Source organism: Muscardinus avellanarius, assembly GCF_963383645.1.
Source record: "Muscardinus avellanarius genome assembly, chromosome: X".
Classification (NCBI taxonomy): Eukaryota; Metazoa; Chordata; class Mammalia; order Rodentia; family Gliridae; genus Muscardinus; species Muscardinus avellanarius.
The window spans coordinates 9,515,773-9,542,440 of record NC_137792.1 but is presented as its reverse complement, the minus strand read 5'-3'; the positions used below and the strand labels follow the sequence as shown (position 1 = coordinate 9,542,440).

The window sequence follows — 26,668 nt, the reverse complement described above, 5'->3', positions numbered from 1 at the left end:
TTATTTGGATTTGGGACTCTGAAGAGTTCTTTCCCTGCTACCTGACCTCCTCCCTCCACGACTCCTGGACCTAGACGAACTCTGGCTCCGGCTCTGGCTCTGGCTCTGGCTCCGGCTCCGGCTCCGGCTTCGGCTCCGGCTCCGGCTTCGGCTTCGGCTCCGGCTCCGGCTCCGGCTCCGGCTCCTGCGGCGGCTCCGGTGGCTCCGACTTGAGCTGCCCCGGTCCCGGCTTCGATCCCTTTTTCTTCCTCTACTCCGTGAACTGTGCCTCTCCCGACTCCTTGTCTCATGTTTATGAGATTTCTTCCCCCGGTGGCCACTTCTCTTCCTCTCAGACTCCCCATTTCTCTTGTACAAGTGGTCTGAACTAGGGCTTCTTCGTCTCCTTGGCCTGCTGTAGAATTCATCATAGTAGCCCATCCTCTCCCTCCTCTCTGAGTTCTTACCAAAGGAGGAGCCAATCCGATCTGGAGACAGGTAGATGTCTCTGTTAGCTTCCCAAAACTCATTGTTGGGATTTCTGAACACATGGAGAAAGTTGCAGTGCTTTCCTCTTGGACACTGTTGCATTTCAAATAAGCCTGCAATGGCACAGTGGTGGAACAGCAGTTACTCCTGGGCATTCTGTTCAGGTGCGTTTATTATTTATTGAGAGGCCTACATAAACTGGTATCATGATGTGGTTCCCAGAAGTTCAAAAATATTCAAGTGCTCTAACATGACACTCTGAGAGATGACAAATCAGAAATTTTACTTAACCATAATATCTCATGCCCGTATTGTATCATCAGAGTACAACTAAATAAGTGAGGACCTGTCTCTTCTAGGGTTTCACCACCCACTCATTGGCAATTTAGATCCCTAATTACTATTGAAGAACCAGGCCTTGGGGGGGTCCCTGTGGTTGTGTGGTTTGAGGACACAGTGATAGTAGGGCAGAACTACTTGTCAAAACTAAAGGCCTTAGCCAGGCGTGGTGGCGCACTCTTGTAATCCCCGCACTTGGGAGGCGGAGACAGGAGGATCACGCAGGTTCGAAGCCAGCCGCGCTGGTGTAAGAGACCCTGTTTCAAAAATATAAAATAGGTCTGGGAGTGTAGCCCCGAGGTAGAAGGGCTTCCAGGAACCCCAGTATCACAAAAAAAGGCCTTTACAGGCAGACACTGTGTGTGTGTGTGTGTGTGTGTGTGTGTGTGTGTGTGTGTATGTATTTACTGAGGATTTAATGTAAGGGTGCTGTACCACTGAGCTACACCTCCAGCCCTTTTTACTTTTTATTTTGAAACAGACCCTTACTAAATTGCTTAGGCTGGCCTAGAACTTATAATTTTCCTGTCCCACCCTCCCAAATAGTAGCATGTGACAACATGTCTGCCTAGACACTATTTCCCTTATACTTTAAGAATAAGATAACTGCACATGGTGATGATTTCCGATAATTCCAGCTACTCAGGACGCTGAGGCAGGAGGACTGCAAGTTTCAGGTCAACCTAGACAACTTAGGGAAAGGCTGTCACAAAATAAAAAGTGCACTCAGTAGTACAGCACCCCTGGGTTCAATCCCCAGTACTGCAAAAACACAAAAAATAAAATAAATAAACAAATAAACAAACTCTTCAAATATGTAAAACAGCTAAAAGTAAAATACTTACATACCACAAATGGTGTACAAAAACTAACTCAAATTGAGTCAGAGACTTTAATTAAACTGTAATGCCGACAAAAACATACAAGTAAATATTCATGACCCTGGGTTAAGTAACAAGAGTCCTAGATATGCTATACAAGGCAACTGAGCATGGTAGTGTGCACCTGTAATCCCAGTACTTAGGAGGCTGACACAGGAGGATTATAGGTTCAAGGACTACTTCAGCAATGTAGTGAGCCTCTCGGCAACCTACCAAGACTCTGTTTCAAAACAAAACATTAAAAAAATGTCTGGGTGTACAGCTCGGAGGTAGAATGCCCCTGAGTTCAATCTCTAGTACCATAAACACAAAGAGGCATAAAAAAGTTCATTAAGAAAAAACAACCAAATATGCACTGGTAATGTATCATTATCAATCTCACTAATATATACTGAGAAAGGTAGGTGGTGGGGTGGGATCCAGAGAGAGATACCAGTGCTATGGGCATATATGACTGTATCACTTTAAACCTCACTATGATACATAATGACAATGTACCAATAAAAGTATTAAAAAAAACCTTTTGTGCTACAAAAACTACAAAGTAAAAAGATAACCCACAGAATGGGAGAAAATATGTACAGATATCTGTGACCAAGTACTTAGATATATATCAAGAACTATACAAATTTAATAAAAAGACAAACCACCTAATTAAAAACGAACCAAGATTCTGAATAGACATCTCTCCAAAGACAATATATAAATGGCCAATAAAAACACAAAAACATTCAATGTCATTAGTCACTGAGAAAACTAACGAAGCTATTATTATTTTTTTAAGTCTCCTGCTCTGAGAAAGTGAAAGCCATACTTAGAAGCACCTCGCTGGAATCACACGAGACTCAAATAAACAGGCAAAAATTATAATAATAATTCAGAGACAACAATGCAATTTCTTTCATCCCCAGGGCCTTCAAACTTAAGGCATAATGGTTTTTCTGGTTTTCCTAAGCAAGGAATTCTAAATATTTTTCCCCCTTCATAAATGGCTTTAAAATGACAGTATCCATTAAGGCAAGACTACTAAAGTTTTCAATTTTATATATGTTTTACTAAGAGATTTTTTTTTGTTTTTTGTTTTTTGTTTTTTTTTGTTTTTTTTTTTTTTTGGTGGTACTGGGGATGGAACCCTTCTACCTCCGGGCTACACTTCCAGACCTAATTTTTAATATTTTATTTGGAAACAGGGTCTCTTAAGCCGGAGAGGCTGGCTTTGAACCTGCACAATCCTACTGTCTCAGCCTCCCAAGCGTGGGGATTGCAAGTGTGCGCCACCATGCCTGGCTGCTGTTTTAAGCAGGTGAGAGCATGGAGCAAAGAAACACAAGTAAAAAAATGCATTCCAGAGGTATCACAGCATCATCTCTTTTTACCTGGGGAACTTCCACACTGATCTGGCTAGGTTGTGTGTGTGTGGGGGGGGGGTCTCCCTCTCTTTCTCTCTCTAGGGATTGGGCGCAGGGGTGCTTTACCTACCTCTGAACCACACTCCCAGCCTATTTTTTATTTTTTATTTTGAAATAGGGTCTCACTAAGTTGCCCTGGCTGGCCTCAAATCGGTGACCCTCCTGTCTCAGCCTCCCAAGTACTCAGATTACAGGCATGTGCCACTGCACCTGGCTAAATCCACTTTCGGAAAACAGGAAAGGACTTGGCAGCTGCTGGCTGTGCTCTCCACAGTGCTGAATCACTTCCTGGTTCAGCTGCCACGGTCCCATGAGTCAGTCTAACTGAAGGCTCTGGATGCACACTTCACTAATCCTGCATCTGCCATCAGTCTCTAATGCGCAAGAGCATCATTTCAAAAGATGGGGAATACTAGCCATGGGTAATGTTCGTGGTAGCAGTGATGACGGAAGATTCCTTTGGGATAAAGATGGAAACAAACGGCTCAAGTGAAGGAAGCCAGTGAATAGGAAACACCTTTGAAGCTGCAACAAAGGGAAGGTGGCTGCCTCCAGATACTGCTCAGTCTTCCTGAGGCATCAGACGAGAGCCCGGGACTGAGGATCAGAAGACAGAGATTCTACCCCAACTCCGTCACTGATACATCGTGACCTAAGTCACTTCATCTATAAAATGACCCACAAGGTCTGTTGCAGGTTTCAATTGCGGTATCCCATAGATGACATCTGTGCTCATCTACTGAGTGAGGCAAAGGCTATATACCTCATCCCTTTAAAAGACTGCCCTCCCCCCGAGAATATCCTTTTATATAGTGAGATGATTGGGGTGGAAATCATCACATTGGGTTTTACCACAAATTGCCATTTTCCACCGGGTCACCGGGCAGAATTCGCACTGAAGCTGTCGTCCTGCGTACCATCGTCCATTAAACACAGAAAGGGCTGCTTGGCACTCTTCTTCCCTTCGAACCAAAAATCAAAGGATGTGCTTTATAGCACCTCTAGTAGGTAGATTGACCCCGTCATTAATTAACCCCTTTATTCATTTACTGTAGGCCCACCGAGGTCACTGCTTCTGTATTGCCTAGGGAGCCTTCATTAGCGTATACGGGCTCCTGCAGCTCACAATTTATTCAGGAACCTTCTTTTTTTTTTTTTTTCAACTAAACCTCTGAGAGGTTTTGATGCATGGAAATTGGCTTGAGTCAAAGCTTCTTAATCCAAAAGACGGGACCATTAAAACTGCAGTAGTGCTTGCCTTTGTTAGAGCCTATGCTTTCTCAGCTACCACGGCTGTACTCCTCATTACAATGGTTAATTGAACCCATTAGGCACGGTGCGGCCTAGGCAAACAGCAAGACAAGCAGAAATGATATAGTAACTGTTCTCCTCGCTGGTCAAATGCACACGAGCATTATTTGGGGCTTCAATCTCTGGCTCTTTAGATTTATATTCTCTATTCTAGTTATCCCTTTCTAGTTTGTATTTTAATTATTAAAGTTACATAGTAATATAAACGTATTATAAAAACATCCCAAACTACATTAGTATACAAAGAATGAAATACAGATGTATTCTTTTTGAAACCCTTCTATGCTTCTCTATTAGCTCCTCATATTTACATGTTGAAAAATAACATACATACGAAAGCTGTGTTAGCCAGTGGAAAAGTCCCAGAAGTCAAGAGAAGCAAAATACCATACTCTGACCAAACATGAAGGTATTTCTTAAGTACTTACGACTGGTATTGAACGTACACATTGCCCCTCAGATGAGGTTCCAAGTTGCAGCTGACCTATGAAACAAGGAAGATGCTATCATGAAACATGAAAGAAACCATCCAGTGTTTAAATGCTCTTTGTCCAGGCAAGCATTTCCCAAGGTAATTACTAATCAGATTCTAAAAATAAAGATACCACCCCACTCTTATGTCTATTGAAGATATATTCTTACACAGAGCAGCACAGCAGGTCCCAATTATCTGATGCCCACCTGCTTTTCTTTTTTCCATAAATGCGAAATGTTCACACGTGCATAAAAAACAAAGAATGTAAAGCAGCCCATAGATACACTACTCAGATTTAACACCATCATTTTCCATTTTTGACTAAATATTTAAATAAGCAAAACATTAAAAACCCAGTTGAAGTCCTTCTGTCCTAGTCTTCCTCTTCCATTACATAAGTGGGCACTATCCAGGAGGCTGGTGTAGCCTGCATATTCTAAACACAAGCATACCTACATGTATACATATGTGGATCTAAACAAAGACATTCACACATACCAGATGTGTGCCAGAAAACTTGTAACATGCATATAAGTGTCTATCAATTACATGAAATGAGAATATATATATATGCATATAAACATGCATATGCATTGACAATGTATGTTACTGCTTTGTATGTTTTAAAGTTTGATATAATCGTATTCTTCCATATGCTTTATATAAATGGTATTTAGTCCCCTGTTTTTTGTTTGTGGTGGTGTTAGGAAATAAACCAAGAGCATTCTGCCTCCAAGCTACACCCCCAACCCTATTTTATTTTTCATTCTTAAAACAGGAGCTCACTAAGTTGCTGAGGGTCTTGCTAAATTGCCGAGGCTGGCTTTGAACCTGTGATCCTCCTGTCTTGGCTTTCTGAATACTAGGATGACAGGTGTGCATCAACACACCCAGATCCCATGTTCTTTCAAGGTGCAATAATGTAAACTTAATGACTCAACTAGTGTGTACTGGATACCTCAAATTAGCAAATTTATTTACCCACTCCTCTAAGATTCGCTATCCCAAGTGCTTCCAATTTTCCATGTGCAAAGAGTGCTGTGGTCAGCATTCTTCAACACCTCCCTGTGGGTATAAGGACCTCTCCAGCACGCATGACAAGAAGGAGCATGCTGATTGTAGGCTCCGTGTACTTTCCATTCCACTAACTACTGCTGAACTGCTCTCTGAAAAGTGGCTTTACTAATGTATGCATTCTTATCTACTCACGGGATTAACAGAGTTCTAACATTTTTTGCTAGTTTGGCTTTTACCTTTCAAGTGAATCTGTAGTTTTATAAAGTTGTTTCCGAGTATTTTTATTAGAGCACCCCAAAAGGGGCAGGAACCATGCTCAATAACAGTTTGTAACACCATCCTTAGAGGGAAGAATAAAAGGCCTCGGGAGTCTGTATCAGCCCTGCCAGGAACCTTACGAATCATTTAACCCAGTGGTTCCCAAAGACCTGCTATTAATAATCTGCAATTTGACGTTCTGAAAATGTTTCCCATAAAAATTTTACTATATAGCTTCCGCTTGTAACTGCCAGTATGATTAGCATGAGCTTGGCCATGCTATCAGCTTAGTAAACAAAAGAAAAAGGCAATGTCATGAGTAGTGGGTACAGCCTGCCTCAGGTAATGGTGGGATTTCCACTAACTGGCCTGACGTTTTGAAAGCAGTTCTAGTACTACCACTGCACAAAAGCAGAATGATCAAGGGACTCCAGGCAGGAAATCACTGGCATAAGCCAATCTCTCACTTCCAGGATAAGGAAGAAACACTCAGAGGTAAAGTAACATGTCTGAGAGCAGAGGCTAGTCAAGCCACACTGCCTCCTCTGCTGGTACTTGCTTCAAGGTGGCATCCTGCAAGTGTGATCACACACTTCCACTTCAGTGCTTACTGCTTCTGCTGAGTAGTGTAAAGACCACAGAAGCAAAAGGGTCAAGGGGAAAGACAATTTCGAAGAGTTTTTTTTTTTTTAATCTTGAAATCAGTTCGTAGAACTATGGACTTAAATTTCCTGAATATCTAGTTTTTTGACTGTTTCAACTCTCTACTGTCATTTCCAATAGCAGGTAAATACTACAGCATAATTTCTGACTTTCCCCAAATTCAGAGTCATTTTCTCCTCACATAACAAGGTCACTCAGGTTCAGATCTGATCAACACAGAGACAAAGTAGGAAACTTCATGATGCTGGGATGCGATTAATGGGTTCCAGAACAAGCAGAGATCACATGCGGCCTTATACTTTCCTTAAGAAATGTTTTAAAATAATTATGTGTCATCTGAATGCTTCTTTTTCTCCTAGTGTGTAGTGTGTACCATCACAAACCATGATTTTGTGGGGAACACTGTGTGCAGTATGGAAAGCAGTCAATGAATAAAAACAATACAAGCCAGGCCTGGTGGCACATGCTTATTGTAATTCAGGAGGCTGAAACAAGAGGATCGCAGTTCGCAAACAGCCTCAGCTACTTAGTGAGGCCCTTTGCAACTCAGTGAGACCCTGTTTCAAAATAAAGACTAAAATATAGGGCTTGGGGTGTAGCTCAGAGATCGAATGCTCCTGACTTCCATCCCCAGTACCAAAAAAAAAAAAAAAAAGCAATCTAGGCCCAGCAGCATGGTGGTAGACAACTATGATCCCAGAACTCAGGAGCCTAAGACAGGAGGATCACAGGTTCAAGGACAGCCTTGGCAATATAATGAGACTCTAAGCAACCTAGCGAGAGCCTGTTTCAATACAAAAATACAAAATATAAAAAAGGCTGGGGGTGTAGCTCAGAGGTAGAATGCCCCTGGGTTCAATCCTTGGTACCACAAAAGGAAAAAAAAAAAGAAATGGAGATCTATGTCTCTTGTGGAGCTCCAGAAGAAAGGATGTGCACCTCAGGCAGAAGTTGCAAGCAGGACATGAGCACAATGCACCTTGTGCTCTGTGAGCACAGCTGAGTCGCAGCATGTGTACTGCAGCTCTAGGTGAGGTGCCCACGCAGGAAGGAGGGGACGCATTGTCTGCCATAGGCCCCGACTAAGGGAAAGCTTGCAGAGCTAGTGCGGAGGATCCGACACTGAGCTACGGCATGAAGGTACTGAATAAGTAAACGAAGGGTCCTCTCCAACCCGGATACCAGCATTCAGGAAATACCACATTAATGCACCCTCAGGATTTCATGTGATAGCAAAATGGTCTTAGCCAGAGGGAGGGCGGAAAGAAGAGAGAAAGAAGCGGCATCTATTGGTACGTGTTGGCGTGCAGCTCCACCCAGCCAGACAGCCTTGGCCCCTGCTCTCCTGCGCTGAGCACTCTCAGGGTGAGGCGTGCCAGGCCCCTCCTCCCACCTTGAACTGAATCACTCTGCCCACGTTCTTGAACTCAGGCAGCACATCATCATAGAAGTCTAGGAACTGCTGGTAGGTTTCCTCTTCGCTGTACTCCAGGCTGGCGTCAGGGTCGTAGTCGTCCCTCCTACACTGCTCCATTCCAAACGTTGTAAACATGCTTTTAATAAGAAGTGTGGGACTCGATGCTGGGAAGTTATGTTTACGCGAACACCTACATATGAAAGAAAAAACAAACTCACTAGTCTGACAGCTAGAAACCACACATACAAACTTGCCTTTATTTGTTTGTTTGTTTGTTTACTTTGCAGTACTGGGGATGGAACCCAGGGGCATTCTACCTCAGAGCTACACCCCCAGGCCTATTTTTTCCGTCTTTATTTTGAAACAGGGACTCACTAAGTAGCTGAGGCGGCCTGTGAACCGTGATCTTCCTGTCTCAGCCTCCCAAATGCTGGGATTACAAGTGTGAGCCACCATACCCGGCTAAAACGTTCCTTTATATTGGGCATGATGGCACTGCTGCAATCCTAGCTACTCAGGAGGGGGGAACAGGAAGATGACAAGTTCAAGGCTAGCCTGGGCAACTTGGTGAGACCCTGACTTAAAATAAGAAACAGAAAGGGCTGGGAATAGTCAGGGGAGGTGGTACATGTTCGTAATACTAGTATTTGGGAAGCTTGAGGTCAGCTTCAGTAATTTAGCAAGACCCTGTTTCAAAGTAAAAAATAAAAAGAGATGGGGTTGTGGCTTGGAGGTAGAATGCCCCTGAGTTTGATCCCCAGTTCCAAAAAAGGGGAGAAGGTTAGGAGTAGGGGTATATTTCAGGGGTAGTATGTCCCTAGGTTCAATCCCCAGTAACAGGGGATGGAGGTAGATTTGCCTTTGACTTTGAGATACTCAAATAATTAGCTGTTTTGACTTTCCTATGAGATAAACCCCACTCAGGTGCCAAGTTTTAGCATGTGAGAGAACTTTCTTAAGATTGACCAATATATTGACTTCCCGTTAAAATATCAGATTGGGAATGATTTCCCAGGTCACATGCCATTCAGGTGCCTTTGAACAAACTTCAGAAAACGTTCCATAGGGTCGACTCATAGGGAAAAAAGAAGGACCACTAGTGTGACAGACTGTGGTGACAGGCATGTGATGCCATATGCAGGCCCTTGGGAGGAAGAGAAGAACAATATAATCCTGTTTCTAAACAATTGTCTATTAATTTCCATGCATAGTGAATAGGGTAATCTAAGAATTTCCAGTCAGCAGAGTACTTCACTTTCATCCATGTAGGACATTTTCTAGTTTCCATGGCATTCTTGCATTTTTCCCTACAATCCTTACAACCTGATAGGTTTCCTACTATATTTCCTACTTTGCAAAAAAGGAAGCTGGGGCCAGGGAAGCACACCTGCTCAAGTCAGGTGGCTGAGAAGAGATGAATCCAAGAGGTCAGAGTTAATCTACAATATGGTGCCAGTCCACTAAAGAGCATAACAAATATAATTTTTATTTAATGAAGGTAGCTAACCACTGTTAAGAACAATTTTCTTTTCATAGCTTAAACTGAACCTGGCCCTGTAATCCTATTACTTGGGAGGCTGAAAGAGAAGGCTCGCAGGTTCAAAACCAGCACATGGTAACTTAGCAACATCTTGTCTCAAAATAAAAAATAAAATAAAAGGGGCTTTGGGTGTAGCTCAGTGGTAGAATGGCCCTGGGCTCAATGGCTGGTACCACAAATAAATAAACAAATAAAGGAATAAATGAATAAATATAAACTGGACCAAAGCTAAGCTGACCATGTTGTACACAATTATTTTTTTTTTTTTTTGGTGGTACTGGGGTTCCTGGAAACCCTTCTCCAGGCTACACTCCCAGACCTATTTTTATATTTTTTTAATTTGGAAACAGGGTCTCTTAAGCCAGCAAGGCTGGCTTTGAACTAGCGCGATCCTGTCTCTGCCTCCCACGCGCGGGGATTCCAAGTGTGCACCACCACACCCGGCTATACACAAGTAATTTTTAAAAGTCCTTTATTTAGCTGGACATGGTGGTGCACACCTGTAATCCCAGTACGTGGGAAGCTCAGGCAGGAGGGTCACAGATTCCTGCTCAGCCTCAATACATTAGCCAGGCCCTCTGCAAGTTAGCAAGACCTTGTTTCAAAATTTAAAAAAATAAAATAAAATGGGGCTGAGGGAATAGTTTGGAGGGAGAATGCCCCTGGGTTTAACCCCCAGTACCACAAAAAAAAATCAATAAATAAATGAATATCCTTTATAGGAGTTTACATTCTTTCCCTAAAATGAGGGAAAGTTTGTAGTTCAGTTATAAACTAACAAAATTTTCTTTGTTTTGGTTCTAGTTAAAAATTGATAAAACAACATTTTTTTAGGAAAACAAGAACTTAGAAAAAAAGTAAAAGAATAGGGTCAATATTGGGAACAAAAACGGTGGTTCTGAAATGATTAAATGTTTAATCATACTCACTTTCCAGGTTTGTAATATACATCTTTGGACCTATAAGAAATGACCAGCACACTCTGTGTGCCCAGCTCAGAAATGTTCAACCAGTGTTCGCTAACGTGAAATGTTCTATTTTCCGAATACAAAAGCCTCCTGGATTATTCAATTAGAGATCTCGTAATTAGATCCATATTCCCAAGTATTGTTACTGACAGGACTGAGAGCGAGGATTCAGCCTGGCTGACAATGTTAGCAGTGAATCAAAATTATACAAGTATGAAGCAGAGAGAATTACACAAGCAGCCAACTTAACGAGGTTAAAATTCTGCTCACAGGATTCTCAGCTCTGAATAAATCTGGCCTTAGTTCCCAGGGTGTCAAATAAGCATAAGTTTTAGAATGGAGCCAAAGTCCCTGTTTAGGGAAAATCCCCACTTGGCCTGGAGACAGCCCTTACAATCTGCGTGTATTCCAAAAGCAAGCCCTGAACCGCCTGCAGCAAAGTCAGCTAAGAGAAGTTAGTATGTGGGAAGGGAGTTCAGAGCTGTGGTACCAAAGCTGTGTGGTCCTTAGAACCACCTGGGAACAAGTGAGATTTCTCTGGTCCTGCCCAGGAAATGCAATCAGCAATTAGAGAAGCCATATTTTATCTATCTATCTATCTATCTATCTATCTATCTTTCAAATTGCTTTATTGGTACAATGTAGTCATACATCTTCATGGAATAAAAGACTTGTGGAGACATACATGCACACATCATCCAGTTAGCCCATGCCCGATCCCCATTCCCTCCCCATCCCTCTTTCCCATGCTTGGCTTAGTGACTGACTTTGATATGTTTGTTTAGGTACATCATGTGCTTTAGAGTTTCCCTCTTCCCCCTCCCATCCCCTCGGGTCACCTATTTGCTCCTCTATAGGATCTCCTTCTTCATCTAGAGTTCCTCCTGTTACCCATTTCTCCCTAGCTTCTGCATATTAGGGAAAACATCCAATTTCTTATTTTTTTGTGACTGAATAATCTCACTTAACCAGCCAAGATGTCCTTTCTTTCATTCTTTATTCCTTTTTTTCCCCCTTCAGTACCAAGGATGGAACCCAGGGGCATTCTGCCTCTGAGCTACACCCTCAGCCCTCTTTTTTATTATTTAGTTTGAAACGTGGTCTCAATACGTTGCAGAAGGCTTCACTAAGTAGCTGAGGCTGGTCATGAACCTGGGATCCTCCTGTCTCAACCTCCTAAGTACTGGGATGACAAGCATATGCCACTATGCCAGGCTGAGAACCAATATTTTCAAAGTACCTACTCACCTGGTCCTGCTGATCAGCCATGTTTTGGAACCATTGGTTTTAGGACATGCCATTTACCCATTATTCTGATACCTGAGTCAAGTCAGATTGCCATGAAAACATAGCTGAACATAATGTAGCCCGAGAGTGTCCGTACATGGTGTGGGTATCCAAATGACTCCTCAGGTAGAGCTAACTGGATATTCCTCTTTTCCCTCATCTCAAGCGAGCATCTTGCATCCTACATAGAATCACTGCATTGCACACTGAAGTTAAAACATAAAAAAGGGCGGGCATGGTGACTCACTTTTGTAATCCCAGCATTCGGGAGGCAGAGACAGGAGGATCGTGGTTCGAAGACAGCCTCAGCTACTACTTAGTGAGCACTGGGGAGGCTGAAACAGAAGGATTGCAATTTGTGGACAGCCTTAGCTACTTAGTGAGGCCCTTTGCAACTCAGTGAGACCCTGTTTTAAAAATAAAAAGACTAAAAAATAGGGTTGGGGGTATAGCTTGAAGGTACAATGCCCCTGGGTTCCACTCCTGGTACTACAAAAATAAACAAATAAATAAAAAGGGCTGTGGGTAAAGCTTGGAGGTAGAATGTCTGTCTTTGGGTTCAATCTCCAGTGCAAAAAAAAAAAAAGGAGTTACATATTAGACAGCAATTCTTGGACACATTAGAAACACATTAGGACATTTCAACTAAGGATATTCAAGTGTCTGAGATTTTGATTTGTTTGATTTGAGATGGGACATAATTTTTTAAAGTTTTCTAGATGATACTGATATGCATCCAGGATAAGAACCACTGTTTTTAAAAATGTAAAATGATGTGAAGGCTTGAATGAAACCAGGAAAAGAAAAAAACTCATATTTTCAAAAGAGAAAAAACAATGGCATAGACAATCTCATGAATAAAATGAACCTAAGATGATATATGATTACTCATTAAATACATATGAATTTTCCTACTCATATTAGTTCTTAGAACTAATAAAATATTAAAATCAGGATTGCCCTGCTGCCAGTATCTGCCTAGCTATTCTTGAATCTTCTTCATGTAAAAAGGACTCCCAGAAATTGACCGGTTCTGTTCTGTTTTTGAAGACTGGAGCAGTGATGTTTGGGTCTGCGGACGTCTATTATATCAAGGACCTCTGATGTGCAAAGGGACTGCATCTTTGGCTTGCAGCTTTGCTTAAAGAGCTAAATGTATGGATGGTGGGATTAAACCGCTGAGCAGTTTTGTAATCAGGATTCTATGTAACATTTGTAAAGGGAAAATAGCCCTTTTATTTTATTTTATTTTATTTTTTGCAGTACTGGGAATGGAGCCCAGGGGCATTCTACCTCCAAGCTACACCCCTAGCCCTATGTTTTATTCTTATTTTGAAACAGAGTCTCACTGAGTTGCAAAGGGCCTCACTAAGTAGTAGCTGAGGCTGTCCGCAAACCACAATCCTCCTGTCTCTGCCTCCCGAATGTTGGGATTACAAACATGCACCAGAACTCCAGGCAGCACTTTTGTGGTTCTTGAGGGAAGAAAGACTGGAAATTATAATTTCCTTGGTTCCCCATTCCCATTGTTAGAAGGAACTATATCATTTAAAATGTGGTAGGGTCTGAGACAAGAGGATCGTAGTTTGCAGCCAGCCTCAGTTACTTAGGCCATTTGCAATTCAGTGAGACCCTGTTTCAAAATAAAGACTAAAACATAGGGCTGAGGGTGTAGCTCGGAAGTAAAATGCCCCTGGGTTCCATCCCCAGTACTGCAAAAGTAAGTAAATAAATTAAATAAAATGTGGCAGGGTGTCGCTGTGGAGGCATGGCAGTGATCGTTGGAAGCTCAAGTGGGTTACTGCTAGGAAGGATGGAGATGGTTTTATCTTTGCCATCTTGAAAGCATTTTTCGTTGAGTATATGAATCTAGGATACATGCGGTTAGTTAAAAGGGGCAGCGCCTACCAGCTCACCTGCTGGTCTTCTGACCTTGTTGTGTATATATCAGCAGACATATTATTGGCACCTTTTTAAATGAGTTCTCGCAATCGATATGGTGGTGGTAGAAAAGCTGCCGGGAATAAACCTTCTATGCTGATTAGCAGAGGCTTAAGAAAGAGAAGGTAAAAGTGTAAATGCTGTCCATTTTTACTTAACCTTAGTATTTGGTGGGGAAAACAAGTACCTGTCACTTAGCATATGTCACTTAGCATATTGTAGTCTATAAGATCACTGCTTGACAATTGTAAATTATGCAAATACATTGATAAATTCGGAGTTTCATTCAACACTCACAAAAAAAAAAGATTAGGATTAGATCTTCTCTTCCATAGAATGAATATACAATAGTTATTAGATTTTTTTTTTGGTGGTACTGGGGTTCCTGGAAGCCCTTCTACCTCCGGGCTACACTCCCATACCTATTTTTACAGTTTTACTTGGAAACAGGGTCTCCTAAGCCAGCGTGCGCGGCTGGCTTCGAACCTGCGCGATCCTCCTGTCTCTGCCTCCCAAGCGCGGGGATTACAAGTGTGCGCCACCACGCCCGGCAAGTTATTAGATTTTACCTCACATGGATTCATTTATCATTAGGATTTATTTACGTACTTTGACTTGTTCATCCATAAATAAGCCAAATTATAAAAATCACCTTTACCAGGCATATAGTAAGGTTTGAAAAATATTGATCCATAAGAGGCAAGGAACAAGAATATATCCGAAAATAATGATAACAGTAACAATAATTAAAATACCAGGAACACTCAGGGTTGCCGGGCCCTACCAGCTTGCTATGCTATTTACTCCCAGCGCCCTCAAAAGAGTGATACTATACTGCATCCTCATTCCACAGATGAGGGAATTAAGACATGAAGACTGTAAGTAACCTTCCTGAAACAGGCTACTAAAGCCAGTTTCAGAACCCAGAAGTCTGTTCCTGAGTCTCAGCATACTGACAGGCAGCGGCGAATTCCAATCCTGTTCTCCCACCCACTCTGATCTTGCCTTTCACAGATGTCCCCTTCTACCTGGCAGGTTGGAAAAGCCTATTTGGGGCACAGTGTTTGCCATTCAAAAGATAAAGCCTGGCTGCTCCAATCATTTCAAATGTATCATTTCCCCCAACCAAGTCGTCGCCCGTGGACTCATGCAAGCACGAGGAGAAACCAACAAGGAAGTGGTCTTCTAAGGACCTGATATGCAAAGGATGCACATGGCTACACCCACCCAAGGAAGAGACTTAGCGAGAGCAGAGAGTGAGCAGCTGCGAGGGAGAGAAGCGGCAAGACAGGAGCAGGCGTCCAATGATGAACATTTCAAACCGAAGCCCAGCCCTCACCCTCAAACTCAAAAACCTTGACATTTGGAATCCTTCCCTTCTGACATAATAAAGCAAAATCAGTTACCTATCTCCAAATCTGCAAGCTCCCGTTTTACTGTAGAACGGACAATTGGCACGATCTTTCTCCATTACTCTTAAATCCGTGGGTGGTTCTGGGTTCTGCCAGGTGGTACCATTTTCCAACTGTTGAAAATAACCATGACTTTACTGGAGGTGTACAAACACATGCAAGACTAAATGCGTCCCCCGAGATTCAAATATTTTCATCAGAAGCCAAAATGGTTTCACTTAAGAATGTTCACATTTAAGTTATAACAGGCAATCCAGACTTTAGAAGCAACTGTCCAGAGAGATGAGTTTGGCTCCTGGTCAATTTCTTTGATCAGACATCATTACTGCTACCAGGGGCAGTTCCCAAGGTTTCCCTTCTATTCAGCCATACTACAGTGTGACCAAGGACTTGGGAAGCCACTGAGAGAAGTTATTCTGAAGCAGGGCAAATGAACCATGTGGTGCTAACAATGTGTGATGTTGCTTACACACATACTTTACGGACTCTAAACATGTACTGTCCACTTTTGTTGTCATATAAACCAAAGAGCCACAAAAGTGATTCCAGGTATCCGGGTGTGATCTAAATAGCCTACCACAAAGCTAATGTTACTTGCTAATGAAATATCAATTAGTCTCAAATTCTTAATGAAAGGTTTTGAAAATACCTCGTTTTCAGCCTGATCCAGCTTCTTCTGCACAGCTTCCTACAAATGGTGCAAACACAGGACTAATGAAAATCTGGGAGTCAGGTAAGTTACATCTGGTTTCTCTGGTTTAGAATCTCATGTGTAACAATTAAAATGCATACACACACTACACACGTACATACACACACACAAACTTTCAGCTTTGATTTTATTTCTAAGCATAGATCTTCCAAAAAGCTTTCAAAGGACATATAGCTTAGAATTTTTATTTAAATAGAAAAGTAAACAGATCACATTGCAATATATTTAAAGCAGTTTTATAGTAGTTTCAGTAACAGTAATATTTAGAATATTTGAGCATCTATACCAGGTACTACGTTTTAAGATATTAAAGAACATTATAAGACACAATCCTAGGTAAAACATCAAATATTTAACAGATACTAAAATATGAAATGACTAGTCATAATTAGGGAAAAAAGTCTTACTAATATGCCAGTACATTTCCACCTAATTGCTTTTTTGTCTGTTTGGTACTGGGAACTGAACCCAGGGCATTCTAATGCCAAGCTATACCTCCACCCTATTTTATTTTTTATTTTGAAACAGGGTCTTGCTAAGTTGCCAAGAGTCTTGCTAAGCTGCTGAAGCTGGCCTCAAACCTGCAGTCTTCCTGTTTTAGCTTCCCAAGTACTGGGGTTACAGGCATGTGCCACTGTGGTTGGCCTAATTGCTATTTAAAGAAGTTTTCAATTCTATTCTATAGACCTCGCTTCCCTAGTTCCTTAAAGCAGTACATAAGACTAATGTCTCTAGCTGCTTATTTCATAGCTCTACCTGGTCATGTAAGAGTTCTGGCAACTTAAGCTCCAAACAGAGGTTGTTTGTTTATGTGCTTTAGTGCTAGGGACGGAACCCAGGGCCTTATACATGGTAAGCACATACTACTACTGAGCTATCCCCTAGCCCCGAGCAGAACTCTTGTTCTCCTCTACCCACACATCCCACTGCTCATCTACATGCCCCTCTCAGCAAATGGTGCTATTGTTTGCTCTTGTATTCAAACATAAAAATAAATCTAAACCTAAAAGTGGGACTTGAATTTCCCTCCCTTTCCACTTCTCTCTCCCATTCAATCTGCCAGCTAGCGTTCCATTAACTCAGCCTCCAACATACCCCCAAATCTGTGTACTTATCTCTTTCAAGCACTTCCTTCATCCCAAACACCACTCTCCTATCTGGAGTGGCGGCCCTGTAAATGCTCTCTACTTCCCTCTTGCCTCCTGGTTCCCTATCCCCCATTCTCTGCACAAAAGTTTGGATGGTCTACTGAAGGTAACAATATGGAGGGGAAGTCACTCCCCACTTAGAAACCCATCAATGTCTTCCCACTCATTACTTACCATAAAATCCAAACTCCTTCAAATCTAACAGGCCCTGCAAGATCTGACCTTCCTACCCTCTTGACTTCCTCCTGTGCCCCTTCCCCACTCTCCCTTGGTCACTAGGTTCAGGCCCCCGGGCCCTCTTTTCACCTCCAGGTCTCTTCTCTCCAAGATCCCTGGAATCAGGTGTCAAATTAAATGCCATCTCCTTAGAGATTTCCTTTACCAGACAATCTAAGTGAGCACTTTCCTTTCCCATCACTCTATCACATCACTCCCCGCTTGCTTGCTAGCATTTAACATTACATTATGATATTTTTTTTCTTTTTTTTTTTTTTTTGCGGGTTTGGGGATGGAACCCAGGAACATTCAACCTCCGAGCTACACCCCCTGCCCTGTTTTTTATTCTTTATTTTGAAACCGGGTCTGAGTTCCAGAGGGCCTCACTAAGTAGCTGAGGCTGTCCGGGAACCTCGATCCTCCAGTCTCAGCCTCCCAAATGCTGGGATTACAAGCATGCACCACCACGCCCGGCTCACATTATGATATTTTAAATTATCTGTTTTGCTTGCTTATCACCCAACCCCCCATTCAAAAAAGTAGCTAGATAAGAACAATGACTGTGTGCTTTTGACTCTCCATTTCCATCCACCAGACAACAGTCATGCACACAGAAAAAACACACACGGCATTCCTTCTACTTATTTATTCACTTCTTTTTGCAGTGCTGGGGTATCAAACCCAGAGCCTCCTGCATGCTGGGCAAACACTACTGCTGAGCTATATCCCCCGCATGTATTCTTACGTAAGCTTAGAATCGATTTCATTTTACCCACTTCTCCTTAATGTCTTACTAGACTTCCTTTGGAAAAAAAAACATTTAAAAGAAGCCTTAGCTCTTACATGATCCCCTGAGAGACCTCAACTGAAGAATATTCTACTGTTACAGTAGGAATTGAAGACCAGCGTGGTTGGTGACACATGCCTGTAATCCCAGTACTTGGGAGGCTTAGACATGAGGATTGCAGGTTTAAGGGCAGCCCCGGCAACCTAGTGAGATTCTCATTAAACTAACAGTTCAGACCCTGTTTCAAAATAAAAAATATAAAATAGGGCTAAGAGTGTAGCTCGGAGTTAGAATGCTCATGGGATCAATCCCTAGTACCACACACTCATAAAAAAAAAATTAATGTCAGGCATGGTGGCACATGCTTGTAATTCCCGCGCTTGGAAGGCGGAGACAGGAGGATCGCCCAGGTTCGAAGCCAGCCACACTGGCTTAAGAGACCCTGTTTCCAAATAAAAAAAATATAAAAATAGGTGTCTGGGAGTGTAGCCCAGAGGTAGAAGGGTTTCCAGGAACCCTAGTACCACTAAAAAATAAAATAAAATAAAATAAAATAATTCCTCTCTATAAAGTATGACAAACTTCCAATAATTTTTGTGCTCCCTAAAAACCTAGAATGATGTTTTCTCATCTCAAAAGCAGTGCTCAAATAAGGGTATAAAAATTTTGCATGGAACTAATGCCTGAGATAAACAATGAAGGTGGTAGAGGCTGCGTCTATCCCACCATGACTAGAATGTAAACAAATGCATCTTTCCCCATTATAAGGTGATTAACTCTCCAATTTTATGCTATTCGAACTTAGCAATATTCCAAAATAGATATACCCTGGTGATCAGTCAAGGAAAGATGAGCTGTGTTATCTGTGAAATACATGCACTGTTAAAAAAATGGCAGCAAAACAAACCAAATCAGTCTTCAAAAAAGAATCCAGGAAGATACAGATAATACATGCATACATATTACTGACTTTTAAAAAATGACCCACTCTATGTTAGCTGCAATTGCCTTTATAGCCCAAATTAGAAAGGAATTCAAGATTTAATAACAACAATAAAGATGTCTTAATTCCTCATTATTTGAGCTCCTGATTTCTTTAATCAACGAATTCTTATTGACATGTCATAAGCTGTTAAGTCCCTTATGAACAAAACAAATGTAGAAACTATACAGAACATTATTCTCTAAAGAAGTTGACACATACACAAAAGAACCTCAGAAAAACACGACTTGCTATAGAATGGCACCCCGGCTACCTGGTTTATTGGTACGCAGCCACGTCCATCTGTCTATTACCTATGGCTGCTTTGGGGGTCACAATGACAGGGTTGGATGTTCGCCACAGAGATCCTACCGATCACAAAGCCTAAAACACTATCTGACCTTTAAAGTTGGCCAACTACAGGTATAAAGGGTCAATTAGGTAAATCTGAAGAAAAACTTAATTTAAGGTATCTGCTACTGCATAGGCCCCTAAAAAGAGCATCATGCAGAAACTCTAGTGCATCTCTAGACTCAAAATATGAATCTTTCCAAACAAACAAATGAAGCAACAAAAAGAAAAATCAAACCCTGACATGCCCATAGCTTATTCTTCAAATTCATCACGCTGAACGTGTGTACACTAAGAAGATACACAGTGCCTCTAGCCTCCTGCGACAGGAATCACCTCTCTTTCTTTCTTCTCTTGTTGCTTCTGCTTCTTTTCTTCCCTCGCTTTTCTCTGTTGTTCTTCCCATTCTTCCTTTAATTTTCTCTTTAAAGGAAAAAAAAAGGAGAGAGAGAAAGGCATTCTTTTTTCAGATTTCCTTTGAAAAGCATTTCATATACAGGGCAAAGAAAATGAACAACTTTTAAAATACCAGTAAAATAAACTATGTCAGATTTTTCTTAAGATATGCAACTCTTTATGAGGGTTATTTTGGTTACTTAATTAGTTTACTGTACCTCTTGTTCTTCCTGCCGTTTTTTAGCTGCCTCTTCCCTTTCCTTTTTTATTCTGAATTCCTCTTGTGCCTTCTGCTCCCTCAGCAACCATTCTTCATGCAATTTTTGCCTATTAATTCAATGATGCAATCAAGTAAAAGAAATGAGAATCTATAAACACACAGATGGTAGAAAACCAAAAGAAAAATGATATGGTTTGAGAATGGTTAAACTATCATGACAGGCATTTTCTATAAAGCAGTCAAGTGGGGGGTAAAAGAAGAAGATATGAGTAGAACTGTTTTGGGGGAAGGTTGCGGGTCTGGGGATGGAACCCAGGGGCATTTGACTACTGAGCTACAGCCCCTGCCCTGTTTTTTATTCTTTATTTTGAAACAGGGTCTCACTGAGTTGCAGAGGGCCTCACTAAGTAGCTGAGGCTGGCCGCGAACTGCTATCCTCCAGGTCTCAGCCTCTCCCGAATGCTGGGATTACAAGCATGTGCCACCATGTCCGGCTTGAGTAGAACTTTTGAAGAAGCACTAATTGCCAGCAACTATCTTCCTACTGAGTACTAAGTCACAATCACTACTTCTATATTATGGCTGTGACCTTTTTTACATAAAAATAAAAATGACACCATGACTTCCCTTTTACATCGATCACAGTGATGTTTAGGTGTCTACAAGGTGGGCAACAAGGTTCAAAGAAACATTTAGCTTTTCACATTATGAAAGCACTATACTTCCTATTCCACACATTTTACTAACTTCTTTCTTGGTAGTCAGGATTAAATCTAGGGCCTCAAGCATGCCAAGCAAGTGCTTGGCCATTAAGGTACAACCCCAACTCTTCTATGCATTTTTTTAAGTAGCAATTCCATTATCATTGCACTATGAAAATCTGACACCTTTTGCCATAAACCTTTGGACTACTACTCTACCCAGTTAAGAGACTCCTCTGATTTGCCTTCTAGCATCTAAACTATTGGAAAAAGAAAAATAAAACTATACTATGAAGATGTCTTTAAAATAAAGAAACCTGTTTTAAAATAAAAAGAAGCTAAAATATAAATTAGTGTTTAGTTGATTTTGTGTGTGGGGGGGTTCTGGGGTGGAACCCAGGGGCTTTTTACCTTCGGGCTATACTCCCAGACCTATTTTATACTTTATTTGGAAACAGGGTCTAAGTTTCTGAGAGAGCCTCACTAACTATCTGAGGCTGGCCGCAAACTCCTGCGATCCTCCTGTCTCAGCCTCCCAAGTGCAGGGATTATAAGCATGCGCCACACACCTGGCTAGTTGATAATTTTGAATGAGTAATTATAAGAACTGATGTTGCTTTAAAGTGGTAAGAGTCTCAAACATCCACTATCACAGGCTCTTATTTTAAAGAGGGGTTATATTTCCACGGTTTTATTTGCTAATCGGGTATTTAGAAACTAGACTTCATTTTCTTACTGATTTTGTTATAAAGGAAATGAAGTATGAAAAACTGCTTTATATTACTTCAGCAGTATTAGGCTTTAAATAAGATTTTATGTCTAACCTGGGTGTCTAACTACAATTTTAAATATTCCAGGAGAATATGTTCGACTTCCAAGGACAGATTCCAGGAGCACATCTTTCAGCCACGGTAGAAATACATTGCATATGCCAATGTTCTTATGCATGCTTTAGGGAACCATACAGATGTTTCATTTTGCAGAACTCTGATTTATGAACCTTTTGAGAAACATATTAACTATATGTAACTCAATCAAATGGCAAGTAAATTGAGGACCTCAAAAGTAAAATGTTATAAGCTCTAAAAGTCTGTAACCTGAATATACTCTACACCTGCTTTAAAATAGGACATAAAGCTGCATGCTACTTTCACAGAGTTAATTTTCCTGCTTTCCAACATTAAAGTACTTTGCAACTCACATAGAAGAAACAAAGTTCAAAGAGTCACAAAGAGCTGGGCATGGTCATGGCTCACGCTTGCAATCCCCGCGCTTGGGAGGCTGAGACAGGAGGATCGCGCAGGTTCGAAGCCAGCCTCAGCTGGCTTAAGAGACCCTTCCAAATAAAAATATAAGATAGGTCTGGGAGTGTAGCCCGGAGGGAGAAGGCCCCTGGGTTCCACCCTCAGTACCACCAAAAAAAAAAAAAAAAAAACATTAAAAAAGAGTCACAAAGACAAATGTATGTCATTTAAAAGATACATTGCATACAACCAGGCGAATAAAAATTACTTCCCTATTTTATACCATATATACTCTTCCTAACAGAAATCTGTAATAGTAAGACCTAGATATTATAGCACCTCCTAACACCATTCAGCTCTATGCACATACCACCTCATGTACTCTTTACAATTATATGAGGGAGAAATTCTGATTAATTTTCTTTCTATATTAGAGATACAGAAATAGAAGGTCAGACAGATTAAGACACTTGAACACAACTAGGAAGCTGCAAGGGCCAGACTGGAACTTAGTTCTGGCTGAATCTAACTCCTTGTTCTAAATCACTACTACTTTTTAATCTATTTATTGATTTTACATTCTAATAATTCCACCTACTATATGCTTAGGTAGATAACAGGAATTCATTATAAGAAAATGAGCAAGTTTTGGTCTAACAACCAGAGTTTTAAATAGTTTATACATGGTATTTTATTTGAGAGAGAGAGAGAGAGAGAGAGAGAGAGAGAGAGAGAGAGAGAGGGAGGGAGGGAGGGAGGGGGAGGAGAGAGGGGGGGGAAAGTGTGTGTGTGTGTGTGTGTGTGTGTGTGTGTGTGTGTGTGTGTATTTTACTGGGGATTGAGTCCCGTGGCATTCTACCTCCAAGCTATACCCCCAGCCCAGGCCTATTTCTTTTTGAACAGGATTTCACTAGGCTGATAAGAGCCTCACTACTTGCTGAGGCTGTCCTTGAACCTGCAATCCTCCTAACTCCGCCTCCCAAGAACTAAGATTATAGCGAGTGCCACCACACCCGGCTTCAGGGTACTTTACAAGATCCATTTTGTATAAGATTTTACACAAAAAGCCTATACTAGCTAGTAAAGGTTGATAATACTCCTATACAATAACTGAGTTCACTTTAAAGTACTTCGGTTAGTGCTGACCTCTCTCTCTCCAACAGCATTTCTTCTTTTAGTTTTTGTTCTTCAACAAAAGCATCTTCATCCTCCTCCTCCTTCTCTGAAAGTCCTGAGGAAATTCAAATGTTTTATTAAATTGGCTCTTGCAAACCCTTGGTTAATAATTCACGGGAAAATACAATCTTTAATTTTTACAATTAAAGTAAAAAGCTTTTAAAACTTGCCAGTAATAAGGGCTGTAATCACCCATATTTGGTACAAAGTAATAATAGAAAAGAACACCAGTAGTAGTAGATAACACATTAAATTTAAAAAGTCAATGGTTCCATAAGTGATACTCAAAAAGGTGATGGATATCCCAAAGCACATCTATCTTTACATATAATGACAACTAAACATAAAGAAAGACTTCAGCAGAAAAATCATCACTTTTGCAACTTCTAGTGAAAGAACTTAGAAAATTATGTTCAAAACAGTGGATGAGTGTTTTTTGGGAAGAGGCTATTTATATCTCACAGATGAAGACTAATCATAAAGGGGAGAAACGTCCCCTTATGATGGTATGATCTGTTCACTAGGAGTGGAGCAACCTGACATTATAGGCCTTATGATACATGCATTAAGTTTATAACATCTGTTCTGTAGCATTTGGTCCTAAAGAGTATAACCTGAAGCTAATCATGACAAGGCGGACTAATCCAGAATGCAAGGCATTGCACAAAATAAGTGGCTTAGATTTTTCAAAATAATCAATCCTGGTTTGAGGAAGTCTCTATCTGTGATCTACACTCCCAGCCCTATTTTATTTTTTATTTTGAAATTACTGCAGACTGGCCTCAAACCCGTGATCCTCCTGTCTCAGCCTCCTAAGTACTGGGATGACAACCACATCCTTATTCTTACGAGATGCAGGCTGAAGGATTTAGGAGCGAGGTGCTGTGAAATCTGCCATTATTGGGCGATGGATTGAGAAAAAAAATGTATATATCTCTCTGTATAAAGAGAAAGAGACAAAGATGCAGCTCGATTTATAAATTGTTAACATTTGCTGAGGTTGGTTTCAAACTTGCAAATCTCAAATATCCTGTCTCAGCCTCCCAGGTGCTGAGTCTTGGATTTGCCATTAGCTATATAATCTCGAGCAAACCAGTAACCCAGATTCTTCAATGAACTAAACTGCCAAGGGACACAATCCATGTGATTCTCCATGAAAGTTCACTGAAGGGACTTTCCAATGTCAAAAGGGAAAAAATCAGCATAATAGTTGTTATATGATTTAAAACAGGGAAAGAGAGTCAGGCATGGTGGCACACATCTGTTATCCCAGTATTTGGGAGGCTGAGACAGGAGAATTGCAGGTTCAAAGCTAGCCTCGATAACTTAGTGAGACCCTGTTTCAAAATTTAAAAAAAATACGGTCTAGGGGTGTAGCTCAGAAGTAGAATGCCCCTAGCTTACACATACACAAGAAAAAGTTACCTGGGAACTCCGATAGTAAATGAAATCTCTGTGGCTATGTTTCTCAAGGCTAAAAAATCCTGGGTATATGAGGCCATGGTGTCTAGAGTTCAAAAAACTATCTAGGATAATTTAAGTAAATTCTAGATAATATGGCTGGGAACCATTATAAGCAAGTACTGCTCTGTGATTTCAGTGTCCCCATCTACATTTATAACTACTATATAATAGTCTGATAATCCTAATTCTATTGTGTTAAATAGGTAGGTTTAATATACCCATGTTAGAATCTGCCATGTGAAGGCCAAATGACATCAGGGCCAGCTGTACGAATTAAGGTCTGACAGTATTTTAATAGAAAAAAAAACAGGAGTAAACAGGGCAACAGTAGAAGAGACATTTCAAGCTCCCATCACATCATGTTAATGTCATGAAGAGCATCTGTTTCACATCATCCTTAACATTATATTAATATAGATTTGTTATTTCACTTAGCTTTATAATGTGTAAGTGTACTGTTTGTTAATCAAAAGTTTAAGTTGCTTTTTGCATGCATATACAAAAGTAACATAATAACTGAGTCAGTACAGGGCTTTGTATATTAGTGAAGTTTGAGGGAAACCTGCAAAATATCCAATTACTATGTGCAAGAACCGTGCTGGCTGCCTTAATTCATAATGCCTTCACCTATGTAGTAGGCACTTTAAAAATATTTACACATAGTCAGTGGATGATGATTCGTCCAGACTTCTACCCCCTTCCTCTTTGGTAAGTTAAACTTGTTTTTAACATAGTAACCATAGCAATTCGCCCTCGGATGTAGTACTTGACTTCCTTCTGACACTGTGGTCTCAAGTAAGGGCAGGAATAAGGAGAGAAATTTCCTACACAGATAATCAACGGGGATGAGTCTACTACCTGAGTCTCTCAGTCGGGCGAGTTCCTGCCGACGTTTCTTTCTTTTCTCCTTCTTCAAGGCAGCCCTGTACTTTTTGTGGCTGGAGGATTAAAAAAAAATTAAACACAGCAAAGTCAGCGGCTGCACCGGCAGCTCTGTCCAACCTTCCCTGTCCTCGGCTCCCACCGACAGGAAATCGCTCGGGTACTCCGAGAGAAATCGGCTGCCAGTGGCTTAATTACAGAATACTCAACTACTATCACCACATCTTACCACGCTCAGCTAACAGGTCTTCTCCGATCTGTCACCAGTTCCCCTCCTCATTTCCCCTGAAACCCTGGACCACCGCTGATACGGAGTGGTGCGCGGGGAGACAGGGTTCTAAAGGTAGCGGTGTCTCTCCCGTTTGGCCCCGCTCCCCGTTTCTTCCTGCCAGCCCATCCTCCATGACCGGCACGGCCTGCTCTGTCCCTTTTTCTCGCCTGTTCATCTCCGCCAGGGGTGATTACCTGGATTTTTCGGGAAAAATCATCTTCTCCGGCGCTGCCATCTTACCCGGGCTGCCCCGCCCCCGGAGGAATGACCGGAAGAGGCGGGGCTAAGCAACAGAGACGGCGCGCGCAGGCGTCGGTGCCGCGCGGCGTCAGTCCGGGCGGAAACTATCACCAAGGGCGGGAGATTTCTCTCTGCGAATTAGCTGTCAAAACCTGCAGCGGTAAAGGTTTCTTGCTCCCCAAATCGGGAGCTCTTTCTCCGTGATGGAAGGAATCCCTTTTTTCTTTTCTTTTTGTGGTACTGGGGTTCCTGGAAGCCCTTCTACTTCCGGGCTACACTCCCAGACCTATTTTATACTTTTAATTTGGAAACAGGGTCTCCTAAGCCAGCGCGATTGGCTTCGAACCCGCGCGATCCTCCTGTCTCTGCCTCCCAAGCGCGGGGATAACAAGCGTGCGCCACCACGCCCGGCAAGGAGTCCCTTTGTTCTCAGCGATTCTTTGGCGCTTTCTCCCCACCTTTTCCCCCACCCTATAATGAGATGTGTGGTGA

The 26,668-nt window shown here is 41.6% G+C and overlaps 1 protein-coding gene across 1 annotated transcript; it reads right to left on the bottom strand.

The window, feature by feature from the left end:
• On the bottom strand, positions 1 to 26,171 carry ZRSR2 (zinc finger CCCH-type, RNA binding motif and serine/arginine rich 2; the record flags this gene model as incomplete). Its single annotated transcript, XM_080719551.1, has 11 exons — positions 1 to 581; positions 3,950 to 4,059; positions 4,837 to 4,892; positions 8,215 to 8,428; positions 15,381 to 15,499; positions 16,036 to 16,074; positions 19,919 to 20,005; positions 20,197 to 20,305; positions 23,290 to 23,374; positions 25,642 to 25,721; positions 26,131 to 26,171. The coding sequence occupies 11 exons, from the start codon at positions 26,169 to 26,171 to the stop codon at positions 1 to 3; spliced, it is 1,521 nt and encodes a 506-aa protein (XP_080575677.1).
• Positions 26,172 to 26,668: the final 497 nt, after the last annotated feature.